The sequence below is a fragment of the Protopterus annectens genome, chromosome 1.part0 (genome assembly GCF_019279795.1).
Source record: "Protopterus annectens isolate FY-2018-M chromosome 1.part0, PAN1.0, whole genome shotgun sequence".
NCBI lineage: Eukaryota > Metazoa > Chordata > Ceratodontiformes > Protopteridae > Protopterus > Protopterus annectens.
Genome location: NC_056725.1, coordinates 1,546,642,472 through 1,546,661,279, shown reverse-complemented (window position 1 = coordinate 1,546,661,279; position 18,808 = coordinate 1,546,642,472). Strand labels below are relative to the sequence as shown.

Sequence of the window (18,808 nt, the reverse complement as noted above, 5' to 3'; positions counted from 1 at the left end):
GTACTGTCACTTGAAGTTTATATTTTTGTACTGTTGCATATTGCATTTAATATTACTGTTCCTTGATTATATAACTGTCACACTGAAGTTAATATATTTTGTGCTGCAAACTTCACCTAAAAAAAATTTAACATGACTCACTTACAGTAGAACTCAACTGGAGTTTCTTTGTAATCCCCTTTTTGCCTTTTCTATGCTCCTCAGAAGTAATTTGGCAACTTTTAGCATCTGGCTTTTGTACCGCTAGTACAAGATAGAGGTGTGCTGATAACAGGGGTTTCATTTAAGAACAGAAACTGCTGTGTTGTTGAGCTCTGTACATTGCACTATGAGAAATTCAGCATACTTGCTTTCATTTTCATCTAATATGATTTCTTATATGAGAATTGTAATATGCTTTCTGTGATTTTCCAATAAGGGAAACATATTATATATACATATTATATATACACTCTTTAGTCCTCTGCTACAGATTTTCTGCTACAATACTAATCTCGCTTTTGTTTTCCCACTACCTTCTGTTGTTATTCGCCTCTAAACTCCCGCCTCTACTAACCACCCCCTCCAAATGTCTCTTACTATAATTACTGTGCTGTGCTCTATCCCAAATATTTGTTTATCCAATTTTAGAATTGAACTACTGTGCTCCTCTAGCAACTCATACTCTGAGGTTGATTTTTATATTATTTATCTGTCTTCCTCATAGTGGCTCTACTATTTGCGGCTTTTCTAAACCCCCCACCAGTGAAGGACGAATACCGGCCCAAACAGCAACCGGCCTTAACCATTGCTTTGAGCCATATCCTGTGGCCGATATTATGTATGTTAGTACTATCTCCTAAATGAAACTTCACTGTTTGCTACTCAAACGTACATTGTTTTTAATAATATCTGAAGCTATAAAGTGTACTGTCCTAGCTGGCACACCTGAACAAAGGCTCGCAAGTAGCTTTCTCTCGGTGGTGTAGATGCTTTTTCATATAGAGTCTCACCTCTATTTCTGCACTTGTTTTTTAATTATTACCGCTAGTTTTACCTCGCTCTTATCTTATATCTTTACTTTTACTGTATTTCTTTTCCCGCTTAACAGAAACTGTATTTCTTTTCTTTTCCCGCTTAACAGAAACTCCTCTTTCTCACAAGTATCTCTGTTCTCCCCCTCTAGCCTACTACTAACTACTCCATGGTACATACCTTGCCCCATGCTCTTCACATACACCCCACCAACACTACACTGTAATCCCTTCTACTTCCTTACCATATTAGACATTACATTGTAACTTGTGCTGAACTGACCTGTTAGTCTACTACACTGGCTCACTAATAGTTTTTTGTTACTACACATCCCAGCGGGTTCAGCCCTGCTCCATTCGCCCTCGCTATGCTCGGGCTCTCTCCGCTCCCCTACCCTAACCCCAGTCCCACCCACCCCCAGTCTCCCTAAATTTATAGCCACATAGCCACTCCTTTTCCTGTCATAAACACCTCTTCCTCCCTACTCTCCACCCCCTCACTCATTCCTCCACTTTCCAGTGACACGTCCTTTTACATCTTCTCCCTCAACTTCTTCTCTCTAATTCACTCCCATACCACCTCAGCCACACCTACACCAGTACTCTCACTAACATTTCCACACCCTATACAGTCCACCCTATAGAACCTACTACTCTCCACCTACCTATCTCAGCCTACTCACTCCCCCACTCTAACATGCAACTCCACCTCACAATCCCATACATCTCTACTCTCTACTATGTCTACACTACCTAACCTGTACTGCCACAAACATCTACACATATAACTTTCAACACCAGCACTCCCCTCACATACTAGAACAGCTTATCAACAGCCATACTTGCACTACAGCAATATAAGTCCCAATTGTTTCAAACTTCAAACTTCCATCTATTTTCCCTCAAACATGCTGAGCCCTCTCAACCTCACCTTTCCAACATCAGATTCCATCTACTTATCTCCAAACTAAATAATCTTTTACTCCACAGTCTTACACACATAAAACTACAGGCAGACATCTATCCCAACCCAGGCCCAAACTATACATTCCCCACTTCTCAACCACAACCCCACCCAAACCTCAACACCAACTCTCCATTACCTAAAGTTTCAAATTCAGATCTATTGATTACTAACTTTAATCTAAGGAGCACTGTGAACAAAACCTCTGAATTCCATGCTATCCTGGCCACATACTATCCAGCCATAGTAGTCATCACTGAAACCTGGCTAAAACCACATATCAAAGACTCACAAATAACATACAACAACTATAATATTATAAGACATGATAGACTAAAAAAGAAAGGTGGAGGTGTTGCAATCATGTATAAACACTCCCTAATACTAGACAAACCAAACTGCTCACCCCCGACATCCACAATGCAGAAATCCTCATCTCTCGCCTGAATATAAATGCCCAAAAATCAATAATAACCATTGCTACCTATATGCCCCCTGGAAATAACCTTCAAAACATTGAACTTCTCCTCTCCTGGTCTTCCTCCTATTTTTCACAAGAGACTATCATCCTAGGAGACTTCAACCTAGATTGGTTCTCCTGTTCCGGTGACAACCTATCAGCCTTCATCATCCACTTTAATTTCACCCAAATCATAAACTCCCCCACCCACACCGATAAACGCAGTAAAAGGCAATCACTACTAGACTGGATACTAACTAATAAGCCAAACTTCAACCACCAATCTGGCTGCCTTCCCATAAGCAATTAGTGACCACACCACCATATTTCTGCTATACAAAAAACTGCATATCAAACCTCACTGTCCATATAAATACATACGTAGCAAAAAACATTTCTCCCCCACCCTATTTAATCAACTACTTTTCAACTGTGACTGGTCACCTCTTACATATCTACAACTAGATCATGTAGTAGACTTCTTTAACCATACTTTCCTTGAAATCTTAAATAGTCTAGCCCCAACAAGAAAGATTTGCACTAAAGCAAAACAACTGCCTTGGCTATCCCCCGGAGCAAAACTACTAATTAAACAAAGGGACAAAGCAAGAGCCCTCTAACTCTGCTCCAAAGACAATTCCATGCTTATACATTACCATCAACTTAGAAATCAAACTAAGGCAAAAATCAACCAGGACAAAAAATATTACTTCCAATCCTCCCAAGAAAAACACCTACATAACCCTCAAAAATGTTGGCAGAAAATCAATCTCCTCTTCAACCCTGGCAGACCCCCACCCCCCACCCCCTCTCCTTCCACTTTGAATACCTCTGAACCTCCAGCCTCTCAGATCAACTCTTACTTCATAAACTCTATCTCCAGCCTACTACAATGCCAGCAAAACTCTCCACTCACTACCCCCTCCCCTACAGCTAATTCAATCCCTCACTTTTAAACCTATGCAAACATCCTTTATAAAAAAGCTTCTAAGCAAGCTAAAACCTTGTAGCCTAGCTGCTGACTACCTACCAAACGAATTCCTAAAGATCGCAGCCCCATCTATCACCTACCCTAACTCAATACTCATCAAGCAATCTATCTCCAAACAATATGTGCCCAACCTCGGGAAAATAGCCCACATCACCCCTCTCCACAAGGGAGGCCCCTCCACAGAGATTGCAAATGACTGCCCCATAGCAATACTCCCACCCATAGCCAAAATCCTTGAAAAATGTATTGACTAACAACTCCTAGAGCACCTTACATTAAATAACCTTCTAGCTAACACACAGCATGGTTTCCGCCCCAAGAACAGTACTAATACTGCCCTTATTGCTTTCTCAAACACCATTCACCACCTTATAAACAACGGTGAATTTGTCTCAGCTGTATTCCTTGATATGTCAAAAGCTTTTGACACCATATCCCACCATTTCTCCTAAACAAACTTGCCACTTTCAACCTCAGTCAATCAACCCTATCTTGGTTTTACAGTTACCTATCAAACCGACAGCAAGCCACCAAATGAGACCAAAACCTCTCTCCCTTACTGTCTGTCAACACAGGTGTTCCCCAAGGGTCCATTTTAGGCTCCCTTCTATTTATCATTTTCACAAATGACCTCATATCAGCTACCACATTAGCCACAATAATACAGTATGCAGATGACACTACACTTATCGTATCTGCCCCATCTTCACTAGAACTTCAGGAAAAGACACAAAAAGCATTCCGGGAAACAGAATCTTTTCTTACTACCATCAACTGATTCTCAACCCAAAGAAAACTAAGATAATAAACTTTACAAACAAAGCTAAAAAGTACACCTCTCCCCCCCACCCCTATTCTATCCATAAATGGCACAACAATTGAACCTACTAACCAGGCCAAACTAGGAGGTGCCATCATAGACAGACACCTAAAATTTGACATTCATATATCCCAGACAATCAAAAAGGTTCATGCAAAACTCAGTGCTCTCTACAGAGCAAAACCATTCTTAACACCTTAAGCAAGACTAGCCACAACTAGATCTCAGCTTATGTCTACTCTGCTGTACTACTCACACATTTTCACCAACTTAAAGTAAAAACGACCTTCAAAACCTAGAATCCTGCTACAACAAAATAGCTAAGTTTGCAACCAATCTCCCTCATAAAGCTCATCACTGCACTGCTCTAAAGCAATTGAACTGGCTAGAACTGCCTCACCTCTTAACTCTAATTCAACTTGTCCTCACCCACAAAATTATTCAAAACCCTCAAGCTTGTCCTGCCATCTCCTCCCTTATTCAGCCTCAAACATGTAACAGAGACCTCAGATCCTCCAACAAACCACTGCTCAAGGTTACTCACCCCTAAAACGTCCACAGAGACTCCCTCTATTCAAACAAAATTGCTAAGTACTGGAATTCCCTCCCCTTAAGCTTACAAAGTATCCCATCCTATCCTGATTTCAAACACAGGATAAAAGAACACCTCAGTAACAACTGGTTATGCCCATACTGCTCTCCTAGATAATGTCCTTTACCTCCACTCACATTTTTATTCTTAACCACTTCCCAAAATACTTCTACTCCCTCATTTTCTACATTTCCCACTACATCTCTCCCTCGCACTACCTCTTTTATCTACCTACTTTTACCTCTTTGCCTCCTAAGCGCTAGATTCTCCCCTCCCTTTCTGCCTAATCCTCTCCCTTCTGCTCACCTCCCATAAAAATATGCAAATTATCAAATGACCCTTTACAATTTCTTACAACTGTGTAAGCTAATATCCTAAGGATGTACTACCCAGTTGATTTTATGATCTTTGTTATGTAACTATTCTAGTACTAATCGAATGTCTAAGGATGTACTACCCTGTTGATTCTCTGTGTTGTATGTAATTATTTTAGTGCTAATCAAATGTCTAATATTGTATTGTACATTAATGGAGTTTTTCTCCCTGGGTCTCTGCTGAAAACGGGCTGCCAAGCCCAGTCGGACACTACCCGGTAAACAAATGCAAATAAATAAATAAATATATATATATATTATGGCATAATATTTCACTGTGAGATTAATGACCACTGTATCTTCAACTTAGAACACATGCAGTGAGTGTATCCATACTTCTATTATGGCATGTTTCATAATGGCATATTTAATACATAATCGTCTTCTTGCAAAAGTATATGATGTTATATAAAAAGGAAACTGGAAAAGTATATTATAATTGTTGCTTTCCAATAAGTTCTAAACAGATGACTTTGATTTCTTTTGTTTGTATACAGAAACAAGTGCAAAAGAAATAGATGAATTGGAAGCCACATTAGGTAAGAGACTATCCATATGAATGAGTTTATAACTATTTTAAAAGCACATTTTTCGGTTTTAGGGTTACAAGCTGTCACACAATTCTGGTTCTGTTTTGTAGTGTAAGCCTGCTTGAATAATGTTATATGTGCAATTGCTGCACAATTGATAACAGAAAAACGGAGTAATGCTGCTAGATTACAACTGTGATTCATACACATTTTATGGTGTTTTTTTTTCAAATGTTTTCTTTTGTATTTGGTTCCTATCACAGCTGTCTTCCATCAGCTGTGTCCCACAGCCCTTTCTTGATCACCTGGTCCAAATTCCCTGACTCTTGTCTGACTTACCCCTTCGATTAGTGCCCCACTAATGGGAGAAGGAAATTTTCAGTGTAAGCAGTCAGTGTAAGTGTCTGGAGGGCAAATTATAGTATCCTGTTATGGTACTGCACTACAGCTGCAGAAGTTTTTTTTTTTTTTCAATGCAGTAAACACTGTCCTCCGCAATGCTTACTGTATTATATATACATACCTGAGTTAGCATCATTGATTTCCACTAGTTACTGCTACTCCTTGACTGTAAATCTTGTTCCTGTCCCCAAACATTTTGGGATAGGTAAGCTGGCAAAATCCAGCTATGTCATATCTCCTTTGCCAACTTCTCAGGGATTTGATTTGCTTACTGACCCTGAGTTGCCTTGGTTACAGTGAAGATTCCATCCCTCTATGTCAAAGAGCCCTTGCGGATTTATGTTTTTTTCTGCTCTCATTTTTGTTTTTATCAAGGGTATTACATCTAAAAATGTTTGATTGTTGTAAAATCTCACCAAAGACTGAAACTTTGATTGCTACTTTTGCTGGCAGTCAAACTTTTAATGAATTCATTTACTGACTTCCAAGAATGAAACTTAACATGTGATGTGTAGAATTGTGATTGTTGCCTCACTTTGTTTCACTGTGTTTGGAATCTGTCATTATGTCTTTATTCCTTTTACCTTTTTCTTGTTTTGTCTTTTTTCATAAACTATGTTATACAGGCTTTGCACTGCTATCACTAATGCTAGCCAAACTATTGCTAGTCTGTCTCAGACTTAACTATGTGGTCATCACTGCATGGAAAATTGAAACCAGTATCTTGTCTCCGCTATTATCATGATCATACATGCACTGGTCAGTACCATAACTAATTGTCTTGCTGATCTGATTTTTATTTTTCTGTCTCTAGACATAACAGCTCCTACATCCATGTCCTCAGAGGTAACTACGGTTTCACCATAGAGGTTTATTCTTAAATTTGGCACTGTATTTATCTCTCCTGGGAACCAATGCCTTGCTATATGCTTTGAGGTGAGCATAGAAATTATCCACAAATGTGGCAGCACGTAAAATGGGGTCACCAAGGTGAGAAGGGTGCTAAAATTTATCAGATCATCAGTTAGCTAATTTAGGTTTATCTTAGAGTAGTTGCTAAAGATAATAGGATTTTTTGGTAAGTGTGAGCGCTACCGAATGATGTTCATACTTGCCCAGTGGTGCGGTAACTTTAGGTGTTGAACATAGGGTGGCAATATTGATGAGAAGCAGGTCCGATATTCTTGAGCCCCTAGTTGGGACTTGAATTAGTTGGTTTAGGGAGCTAGCATTAATGAAGATCAGGAATCTTTGTGTGCATTTATTTGTGGCAGTGTTGACTTCACAGTTAATGTCAAGTTAAAGACTCTCAATAGACTAGTGTTAGGCTTGATAGGAAGGGACACCCGTGGGCTGCAGATGACATGGAACAGGTCCAGTTGTTGGCTATCATATGGTACAGAGATCGAATTACTGTGAAAAGGATGTGGAAAAGTTCAAGGTCATTGTCCTAACTTAAAAGTTTGGATGTGAGATGACTATTTAGGAATACAAAACCATCTCCCCATGACACATATTTTTTTTTTTGTTTTGGGTTTAAAAGAGTGGTAGCTACTAAAAGTCTGCTCTATGGGGGTACTATCACTGTAAATATGAAGACATCTATATCTTCAAGAATTAAAAATGTATGTAAGGAGAGCAATGTCATGTTTAGGCTTCTAGCATTGAGCAGTGTTGCCTTTACATAGTTTTGATTTAATTATCTATTCAGGTGATTTGAGGATAATGACCTTGTCTAAAAAGTACTATGGTGGTAAATAAGGTCTTGGCAAATATAAGGAAGCCATGAGGAGATAGATACAGGCTGTCTTTAGCAAACAAAGCAGGGCTGCCGATCATCTATTCCCAGGTGGATATATATTGGACCCCCTGAAAACAACACCAATGGCTAAACCAATAATTGAAATCCATTATCTTTTGCTTATATTATGGCATCATTCCTGGCAATGGTATTAAACTGCCCAAAACTAGTTTCGCACCAATTTCAGATTCAAATTCTGAGAGCTCCATCATGTGTCCCCCTTCATATGATCTAAGGAGGTGTCAATGCCCAATGACCTTGTCATATGTATACTTAAATAAAGGGACTTGAGGACCCTAGTGACACTTCAGGTCCTGGCACTTAAGGAGCAGTAAATTGTCACTCTGTTTTTTCTCTGCCTGATAAGTGGTAGATCTGTGTGTCTGACTATGCAGTTAAAAAAGTATAAGGAATAAGTGGATAACACCTTAAATCCACAAAATGAAACACCAGTAAACACACAAATGCCTAAAGTAAATATATTTATTTAATAAAATTGAAGTAAGCACTTTTGTTCTACATCAGAACTTCTTCCGAACTAATAAAATTTGTAGGCAGGTTGTTGTAAATACCTAAAAAATACAATAATGTAATATTAATTACCCAGTTAAGTTTTTGCATATATAAATAATCAGACATATCCACAAAATTTAAGGTGATATTTATTAAATAATTGTAATAAAAACATCCGCTATGAAAATACTTCATCACACAATGTAAAATATAGCTTGTTCGCTAACAAAAAAATAATCTGTTTGTTTGTGTCTTTTGGCTTTTCCCAGTTAGGGGTCGCCACAGCAGAACTCCGGTCCACTAATGATTGGCAGTAGATTTTTACGTGCTGGCTTGCCGGGCATAACGCACAACCTTCAACGAAGGAACGCCCATTCACGCATGTCGACACACAGGAGACGCTCTAACTGAAAATCGAACGGGCAACGTCTAACTGTGAGGCGACAACGCTACCGCAGCACCACCACTGCAGTGCATAACAAATAAAATAATCTTATATATATATATATATATATTTTTTTTTTAATGTATATTACAGATTATAACAAAAAAATAATCTGTAATATACATACTATATATATATATATATATATATATATATATATATATATATATATATATATACATATATATATATATATATATATATGCATGTGTCTGTATGTATCTATATACACATAAGTGTACAAAAATATATATCCCCAAGAACAAACCATTTAAAAATAAATCCCGGAAAGTTGACAAATTATACATGCATCACTCACAAAATATGTACACAAGTATATATTTTTAAAAAAGTGGATTATGGAAGGCTAAAATGGAATTAAGAAAGTATATTGGCAAATAAGCTGAATGCCACCCAGCCCCCAGTTATAAAGAAGTTCTGATGTAGAGTGGAAGTGCTTCACTTCAATTTTATTAAATAAATACATTTTCTGAAGGCACTGAGGAGTCCTCTGGCATTTCGTTTTGTATGACTTAGGAGTTACGTATGACTAAGACATTACCAAATGTACTATCTTGGCCTAGGTGCCTTAAAGACTTCAGCCTACCAGGTGCAATTAACACTAGGTAAGACTGCAATCCAAATTGTAGCTTGCTACAGATCCCCCACCATGCCCCAAGATTCTCACTACACCTTTCTAAACATACTGGAAAATATTAAGATACAACCAAACACTCTCATACTGGGTGATTTCAACTACCCTGCCATTAACTGGGAAAACTACTTGTGTACCAACACCTTTGCCCAACGGTTCTTGGAATTCATAAATTCCAATGCCCTGGATCAACTAATCCATAGTCCCACCAGGGGCTCCATTATCCTAGACCTGGCCATTACCAACATGGGAAATCGATGCTTCACACCTATGGTCACCCCCTCATTGGTCAGGTCTGACCATAAGCTAATCACCCTTAACATACACATCCCACCCCCCCACCCCCATAAGGAAACCTCCATACAAAACTTCTCCAAAGCCAACTTCATGCTATTCAAGTCAGAAGTGACAAACATCATGACACCCATGCAGACGGGAACTGAAAGTATGACTGCTGAATCCTACACTAAGGCACTGTACAAGCACATCCACTCATGCATGAATCGTGGCATCCCAAATAGAACTAAGATGCTCTCTTCCAAAAAAGGAAGCCAATCTGGTGGTCCCCTGCCATAAACAAACTTTACAATGAAAGGAAAAAACTGTTGCAGAAAAGAGGTAAATCCCAGGATGCAAAAAACACCCTTACCAGCTTCAGTAAGAAGCTGAGATCCCTCATAAAATCCTCCAAAGCTAGTTATGAACCAAAGATTCCAAAGACAACCACAAGGCATTCAATAACTATGTCAAGAATCTAAATGGCAATGCTCAGATCTGCTCTGAGCTACAACAGAATGGCATTAAATATAATGATCCCAAGAGTATTGCCAATATCCTGGCAGATCAATTCAGCACCAATTTCACCCCCCTCTCACCCCCTAAATGGCCCATCTCAATACTGGAAGATTGCCAAATTCCGGTAATAACGGCCACACAGGTAAAAAACGCACTCTCCGAAGCTAAGAATACAGCATCCATGGGACCAGATATCATCCCGGGCTGTGTATTACATGAACTACAAAATGAACTGACACCTCACCTAAGTGTCATGTTTAATCATAGCCTCACCTCAGGCTTCATGTCCACTAAGTGGTGCACAGCTACATTTATCCCACTCCGCAAGGGGGTATCCACCTTGGATCCTGGGAACTACCGCCCCATCAATCTGACGAGCCTGATCTGCAAGGCCATGGAACAAATTATCATGGAATTTTATAAACAAAGACACTGGCAACCTTCAAACACTGGACCCCACTCAGTTTGTGTTTGTGAAGGGCCGATCTTGTCTCCTGAACCTGATTGACTTCTTTGAATCAGTCTCCAGAGTCGTGGACAAGGGTAAGGCAGTCCACATAGCCTATCTGGACCTCGCCAAGGCATTTGGCACCATCCTCCACTCTGGAATCATAACTACACTTACTAAGCTGGGCATTAATCCCTACATCACTCGATGGGTTGCAAACTGGCTTACTGACAGAACCCACACTGTAAAAGTAGCCGACTCCAACTCCAACTCCAGACAAGTGACAAGTGGAGTACCTCAGGGTTCAGTCCAGGGACTGCTCTTGTTTGGTATCTACTTCTCTGAAGTACAGGTCAACACTAAGGGACTCTGGTTAACAAAGTTCGCAGATGACTGCAAACTGGGAGCCATTATTGAATCACCAAATGATGTGGATACTCTACAAAAGGGCCTTACAGAAACAGATGCTTAGTGCCAGAGCCATGGGCTCAAGCTCATTGCCAAGAAATGTACAGTTATCCCCTTTAGGAAAAAACATGCACCCGTGAATTGCCACATAGGTGGCAGTACACTAAACACCGAAAGTGTGATAAGAGACTTAGGAACACAGGTGGACAGTGGTCTCACTTTCGATAAACACATTGTCACAACAGTCAGGAAATCCTTCTATGTGGCACATCTCATCACTAAGGGCTTTTCATTCAGAAAAAAGAAGGTCATTGTCCCACTGTACTAATCCCTCATTAGATCTATTATAGAATACAATGCCCCATTTGGTATGTACCTCTCAAGACATCTGCAACAACTGGAAAGGCCACAGAAATACCTCACTAAAAGAATCACAGGCCTAAAGCAGATGCCCTACACTAACCACCTTAAAAAACTCCAGCTATACTCTGTCGCATATTGCCTACTCAGAGGTGATCTCTGCTTAACATACAAGACCATGTCAAACCCAGAGCTGTTGGACATGCTACACTTAAAAAAATGCCAATCCCTCAGAGCCACATGCTCCAGGGATCTAAACCTTGTCATCACAATAAACAAAACATGCTGGAGGGATAGGTTCCTGACCCAGAGACTCCCCAGCCTCTGGAATAGACTGCCCATACATGTCAAGCAGAGTGCCTCTTTGGCCCTCTTCAAAAGGAACCTTGACAATTGGATGGGAGAAAGGAAATTCACCCCGGGGCTCACGTCAGTCGCCCTGCTAGACAGGGGTCCAGGGAAGTAAATAGTGGGAAGAAATAGCCAGGAATTGTTATGGCTAGGCTTGTATAGGCCCTAGGGCCGATAGTCTAGTACCATTCTATGAACCTATGAACCTATAAGAGGCCCCATTTTTTATAGTTTTGTTTTCTGTAGCATCTGTGTATGTTATGTGTGTAGTGTAACTCTGAATGTCTTATATACCAAACCTTCATCTAGGAGGCCTTTGTTGTTTAGGCATGTTTAGAAAGGGACTTTTTAAGTTTAAAATCCCAGACACTTGGTAATGTAGTCAAAGAACTCTGCTTTTTCACAGTCTCATCTACTGTTAAAGCCATGTTGCCATCCATTTGATTTGTAGTGTTTATAAGACATCACACATTTGTTTCAGTCAGGAATGATTTTGATTCGGTGCTATTTGCCCACAATCAAGGAGAAACTGTCTTGTTCATAGATCTCTGGCTCTTATGCAAATCTTGTTTTGTGCAGACAGAATACATGTGCCCCTTCCACACATAGAAGAGCCAGTCAAGTACAGACAACATAGTAGTCAGGACCGCTGCTGCTGCTTTCATTGTTATTTCTGATACTATTTGCGCTTGTATGCTTTCCATTTCGAAGGACTTGTCCACCTCCAGTCTTGTGATTGCCTCCAGTACCCTTTACTATAAAAATAGTTTATAGTTCACCTCTGTGCTACATCTAACATCTGACTAGGTTTGGTCCCTCTTTCTTTTACTACTTTTGGCAGTCGTTCATTTGCTTGTATCTTTTCCCTTATAATTGATATGTTGCTTTGCCTCATATGGCTGGATATTGCTTCCTGCCTTTCGAGAGTGTATTTCACTCTTGCTGCAGATTATTCGTTGTCCTTCATCCTGCATACAAGTCACTTGCATTCATCACTTAAATACTTAACCATAGTAAGTTTTTCACTTCTAGCCTTGTATCATTGGTTGAATATATGTTTAATATCCTCCAGGTGTTCTTGTGAGGTGGGTTAGCATCACTGGTGCAACAGGTAGCACACTCACCTTTGGTTAAAAAGGCTGCTAAAGTGATTACTGACAATGTAATACAGCACAAAGGGGGTGTTCCACTCCTGAATGTGGCATCCTTCAGTTTAAACATTAAACCAAGGTCGCTTCTGCTTGAGTTAGTGATAGTTAAGGTGAATGTAAAATATCCTATCCCACCTATTAAAAAGAATAGGGGATGCTTCCTGATGCCCTAGACAAATTTCCACTAGTAGTATTAATACCACCTCAGGGCCATCTATCCACAGCCCATTTTTGCAGATGGGATAGGGGTGTCACTTTAGCAATGACAATCATCTAGAGCCAAGGTTTACACCTCCAGGTGGCTGCCTTTCTCACAATAGTTCTTCCACATCACACACTCGTACACACACTGATACCTATGGCCAGTTTAGAGTGTCCGATCCACTTACTACTTGTCCTTGGAATATGGGAGGAAAGGGGTGAATCTGTAGAAAACCCACATAAACACAGTGAGGACATACAGACTTAATGTGCCACTGTGCTGCCCAAAGCAAAAGATTGTAGGTGTCCCCTGAAAGGAAGTTACTAGCCTCATGGGACTAACCCGGTCAACAAAAGATGAATAATGAATTCATTATGGTTTGCTGATTAGATTTTTTTTCTCCTACATTTCTCTTGAAGCAGTACCTCATTGTTTCTGTATTGCCCATCTCCTAAAAGAAAGCAATTAATCCCATGTCTCATGCATCAATGTATTTCCACATTTGAAAGCTAAGCAAAATTGTGTTGAAGGAGCTTATCTTCATGTAGTTTTAACTCATCAAGGGTATTACATCTAAAAATGTTTGATTGTTGTAAAATCTCACCAAAGACTGAAACTTTGATTGCTACTTTTGCTGGCAGTCAAACTTTTAATGAATTCATTTACTGACTTCCAAGAATGAAACTTAACATGTGATGTGTAGAATTGTGATTGTTGCCTCACTTTGTTTCACTGTGTTTGGAATCTGTCATTATGTCTTTATTCCTTTTACCTTTTTCTTGTTTTGTCTTTTTTCATAAACTATGTTATACAGGCTTTGCAATGCTATCACTAATGCTAGCCAAACTATTGCTAGTCTGTCTCAGACTTAACTATGTGGTCATCACTGCATGGAAAATTGAAACCAGTATCTTGTCTCCGCTATTATCATGATCATACATGCACTGGTCAGTACCATAACTAATTGTCTTGCTGATCTGATTTTTATTTTTCTGCCTCTAGACATAACAGCTCCTACATCCATGTCCTCAGAGGTAACTACGGTTTCACCATAGAGGTTTATTCTTAAATTTGGCACTGTATTTATCTCTCCTGGGAACCAATGCCTTGCTATATGCTTTGAGGTGAGCATAGAAATTATCCACAAATGTGGCAGCACGTAAAATGGGGTCACCAAGGTGAGAAGGGTGCTAAAATTTATCAGATCATCAGTTAGCTAATTTAGGTTTATCTTAGAGTAGTTGCTAAAGATAATAGGATTTTTTGGTAAGTGTGAGCACTACCGAATGGTGTTCATACTTGCCCAGTGGTGCGGTAACTTTAGGTGTTGAACATAGGGTGGCAATATTGATGAGAAGCAGGTCCGATATTCTTGAGCCCCTAGTTGGGACTTGAATTAGTTGGTTTAGGGAGCTAGCATTAATGAAGATCAGGAATCCTTGTGTGCATTTATTTGTGGCAGTGTTGACTTCGCAGTTAATGTCAAGTTAAAGTCTCTCAATAGACTAGTGTTAGGCTTGATAGGAAGGGATGCCACTTTGTTTAGACACACCCCATGGGCTGCAGATGACATGGAAGAGGTACAGTTGTTGGCTATCATATGGTACAGAGATCGAATTACTGTGAAAAGGATGTGGAAAAGTTCAAGGTCATTGTCCTAACTTAAAAGTTTGGATGTGAGATGACTATTTAGGAATACAAAACCACCTCCCCATGACACATAATTTTTTTTGTTTTGGGTTTAAAAGAGTGGTAGGTACTAAAAGTCTGCTCTGTGGGGGTACTATCACTGTAAATATGAAGACATCTATATCTTCAAGAATTAAAAATGTATGTAAGGAGAGCAATGTCATGTTTAGGCTTCTAGCATTGAGCAGTGTTGCCTTTACATAGTTTTGATTTAATTATCTATTCAGGTGATTTGAGGATAATGACCTTGTCTAAAAAGTACTATGGTGGTAAATAAGGTCTTGGCAAATATAAGGAAGCCGTGAGGAGATAGATACAGGCTGTCTTTAGCAAACAAAGCAGGGCTGCCGATCATCTCTTCCCAGGTGGATATATATTGGACCCCCTGAAAACAACACCAATGGCTAAACCAATAATTGAAATCCATTATCTTTTGCTTATATTATGGCATAATTCCTGGCAATGGTATTAAATTGCCCAAAACTAGTTTCGCACCAATTTCAGATTCAAATTCTGAGAGCTCCATCATGTGTCCCCCTTCGTATGATCTAAGGAGGTGTCAATGCCCAATGACCTTGTCATATGTATACTTAAATAAAGGGACTTGAGGACCCTAGTGACACTTAAGGTCCTGGCACTTAAGGAGCAGTAAATTGTCACTCTGTTTTTTCTCTGCCTGATAAGTGGTAGATCTGTGTGTCTGACTATGTAGTTAAAAAAGTATAAGGAATAAGTGGATAACACCTTAAATCCACAAAATGAAACACCAGTAAACACACAAATGCCTCAAGTAAATATATTTATTTAATAAAATTGAAGTAAGCACTTTTGTTCTACATCAGAACTTCTTCCGAACTAATAAAATTTGTAGGCAGGTTGTTGTAAATACCTAAAAAAATACAATAATGTAATATTAATTACCCAGTCAAGTTTTTACATATATAAATAATCAGACATATCCACAAAATTTAAGGTGATATTTATTAAATAAATGTAATAAAAACATCCACTATGAAAATACTTCATCACACAATGTAAAATATAGCATGTTCGCTAACAAAAAAATAATCTGTTTGTTTGTGTCTTTTGGCTTTTCCCAGTTAGGGGTCGCCACAGCGGAACTCCGGTCCGCTAATGATTGGCAGTAGATTTTTATGTGCTGGCTTGCCGGGCCTAACGCACAACCTTCAATGAAGGAACGCCCATTCACACATGTCGACACACAGGAGATGCTCTAACTGAGATCGAACGGGCAACGTCTAACTGTGAGGTGACAACGCTACCGCAGCACCACCACTGCAGTGCATAACAAATAAAATAATCATATATATATATATATATATATATATATATATATATATATATTTTTTTTTTTTATGTATATTACAGATTATAACAAAAACATAATCTGTAATATACATAATATATATATATATATATATATATATATATATGCACGTGTCTGTATGTATCTATATACACATAAGTGTACAAAAATATATATCCCCAAGAACAAACCATTTAAAAATAAATCTCGGAAAGTTGACAAATTATACATGCATCACTCACAAAATATGTACACAAGTATATATTTTTAAAAAAGTGGATTATGGAAGACTAAAATGGAATTAAGAAAGTATATTGGCAAATAAGCTGAATGCCACCCAGCCCCCAATTATAAAGAAGTTCTGATGTAGAGTGGAAGTGCTTCACTTCAATTTTATTAAATAAATACATTTTCTGAAGGCACTGAGGAGTCCTCTGGCATTTCGTTTTGTATGACTAAGGAGTTACGTATGACTAAGACATTACCAAATGTACTATCTTGGCCTAGGTGCCTTAAAGACTTCAGCCTACCAGGTGCAATTAACACTAGGTAAGACTGCAATCCAAATTGTAGCTTGCTACAGATCCCCCACCATGCCCCAAGATTCTCACTACACCTTTCTAAACATACTGGAAAATATTAAGATACAACCAAACACCCTAATACTGGGTGATTTCAACTACCCTGTCATTAACTGGGAAAACTACTCGTGTACCAACAGCTTTGCCCAACGGTTCTTGGAATTCATAAATTCCAATGCCCTGGATCAACTAATCCATAGTCCCACCAGGGGCTCCATTATCCTAGACCTGGCCATTACCAACATGGGAAATCGATGCTTCACACCTATGGTCACCCCCTCATTGGTCAGGTCTGACCATAAGCTAATCACCCTTAACATCCACATCCCACCCCCCCACCCCCATAAGGAAACCTCCATAAAAAAGTTCTCCAAAGCCAACTTCATGCTATTCAAGTCAGAAGTGACAAACATCATGACACCCATGCAGACGGCAACTGAAAGTATGACTGCTGAATCCTACACTAAGGCACTGTACAAGCACATCCACTCATGCATGAATCGTGGCATCCCAAATAGAACCAAGATGCTCTCTTCCAAAAAAAGGAAGCCAATCTGGTGGTCCCCTGCTATAAACAAACTTTACAATGAAAGGAAAAAACTGTTGCAGAAAAGAGGAAAATCCCAGGATGCAAAAAACACCCTTACCAGCTTCAGTAAGAAGCTGAGATCCCTCATAAAATCCTCCAAAGCTAGTTATGAAAATACAATTGCCAAAGATTCCAAAGACAAACACAAGGCATTCAATAACTATGTCAAGAATCTAAATGGCAATGCTCAGATCTGCTCTGAGCTACAACAGAATGGCATTAAATATAATGATCCCAAGAGTATTGCCAATATCCTGGCAGATCAATTCAGTGCCAACTTCACCCCCCTCTCACCCCCTAAACGGCCCATCTCAATACTGGAAGATTGCCAAATTCCAGTAATAATGACCACACAGGTAAAAAAACGCACTCTCCAAAGCTAAGAATACAGCATCCATGGGACCAGATATCATCCCGGGCTGTGTATTACATGAACTACAAAATGAACTGACACCTCACCTAAGTGTCATGTTTAATCATAGCCTCACCTCAGGCTTCGTGTCGACTAAGTGGTGCACAGCTACATTTATCCCACTCCACAAGGGGGTATCCACCTTGGATCCTGGGAACTACCGCCCCATCAATCTGACGAGCCTGATCTGCAAGGCCATGGAACAAATTATCATGGAATTTTATAAACAAAGACACTGGCAACCTTCAAACACTGGACCCCACTCAGTTTGGGTTTGTGAAGGGCCGATCTTGTCTCCTGAACCTGATTGACTTCTTTGAATCAGTCTCCAGAGTCGTGGACAAGGGTAAGGCAGTCCACATAGCCTATCTGGACCTCGCCAAGGCATTTGACACCATCCTCCACTCTGGAATCATAGCTACACTTACTAAGCTGGGCATTAATCCCTACATCACTCGATGGGTTGCAAACTGGCTTACTGACAGAACCCAGACTGTAAAAGTAGCCGACTCCAACTCCAACTCCAGACAAGTGACAAGTGGAGTACCTCAGGGTTCAGTCCAGGGACTGCTCTTGTTTGGTATCTACTTCTCTGAAGTACAGGTCAACACTAAGGGACTCTGGTTAACAAAGTTCGCAGATGACTACAAACTGGGAGCCATTATTGAATCCCCAAATGATGTGGATACTCTACAAAAGGGCCTTACAGAAACAGATGCTTAGTGCCAGAGCCATGGGCTCAAGCTCAGTTCCAAGAAATATATAGTTATCCCCTTTAGGAAAAAACATGCACTCGTGAATTGCCACATAGGTGGCAGTACACTAAACACTGAAAGTGTGATAAGAGACTTAGGAACACAGGTGGACAGTGGTCTCACTTTCGATAACCACATCATCACAACAGTCAGGAAATCCTTCTATGTGGCACACCTCAT

The 18,808-nt window shown here is 39.6% G+C and overlaps 1 protein-coding gene across 3 annotated transcripts in view; it reads left to right on the top strand.

The window, feature by feature from the left end:
- The window catches only part of TMPRSS6 (transmembrane serine protease 6), a 1,200,807-nt gene that overhangs the window by 609,992 nt on the left and 572,007 nt on the right, over positions 1-18,808 (top strand). For all 3 annotated transcript variants that reach the window (XM_044068021.1, XM_044068020.1, XM_044068019.1), the window contains one exon: positions 5,712-5,753. In XM_044068021.1, the coding sequence (XP_043923956.1) occupies positions 5,712-5,753 (42 nt within the window). The remainder of the gene's footprint in view (positions 1-5,711; positions 5,754-18,808) is intronic.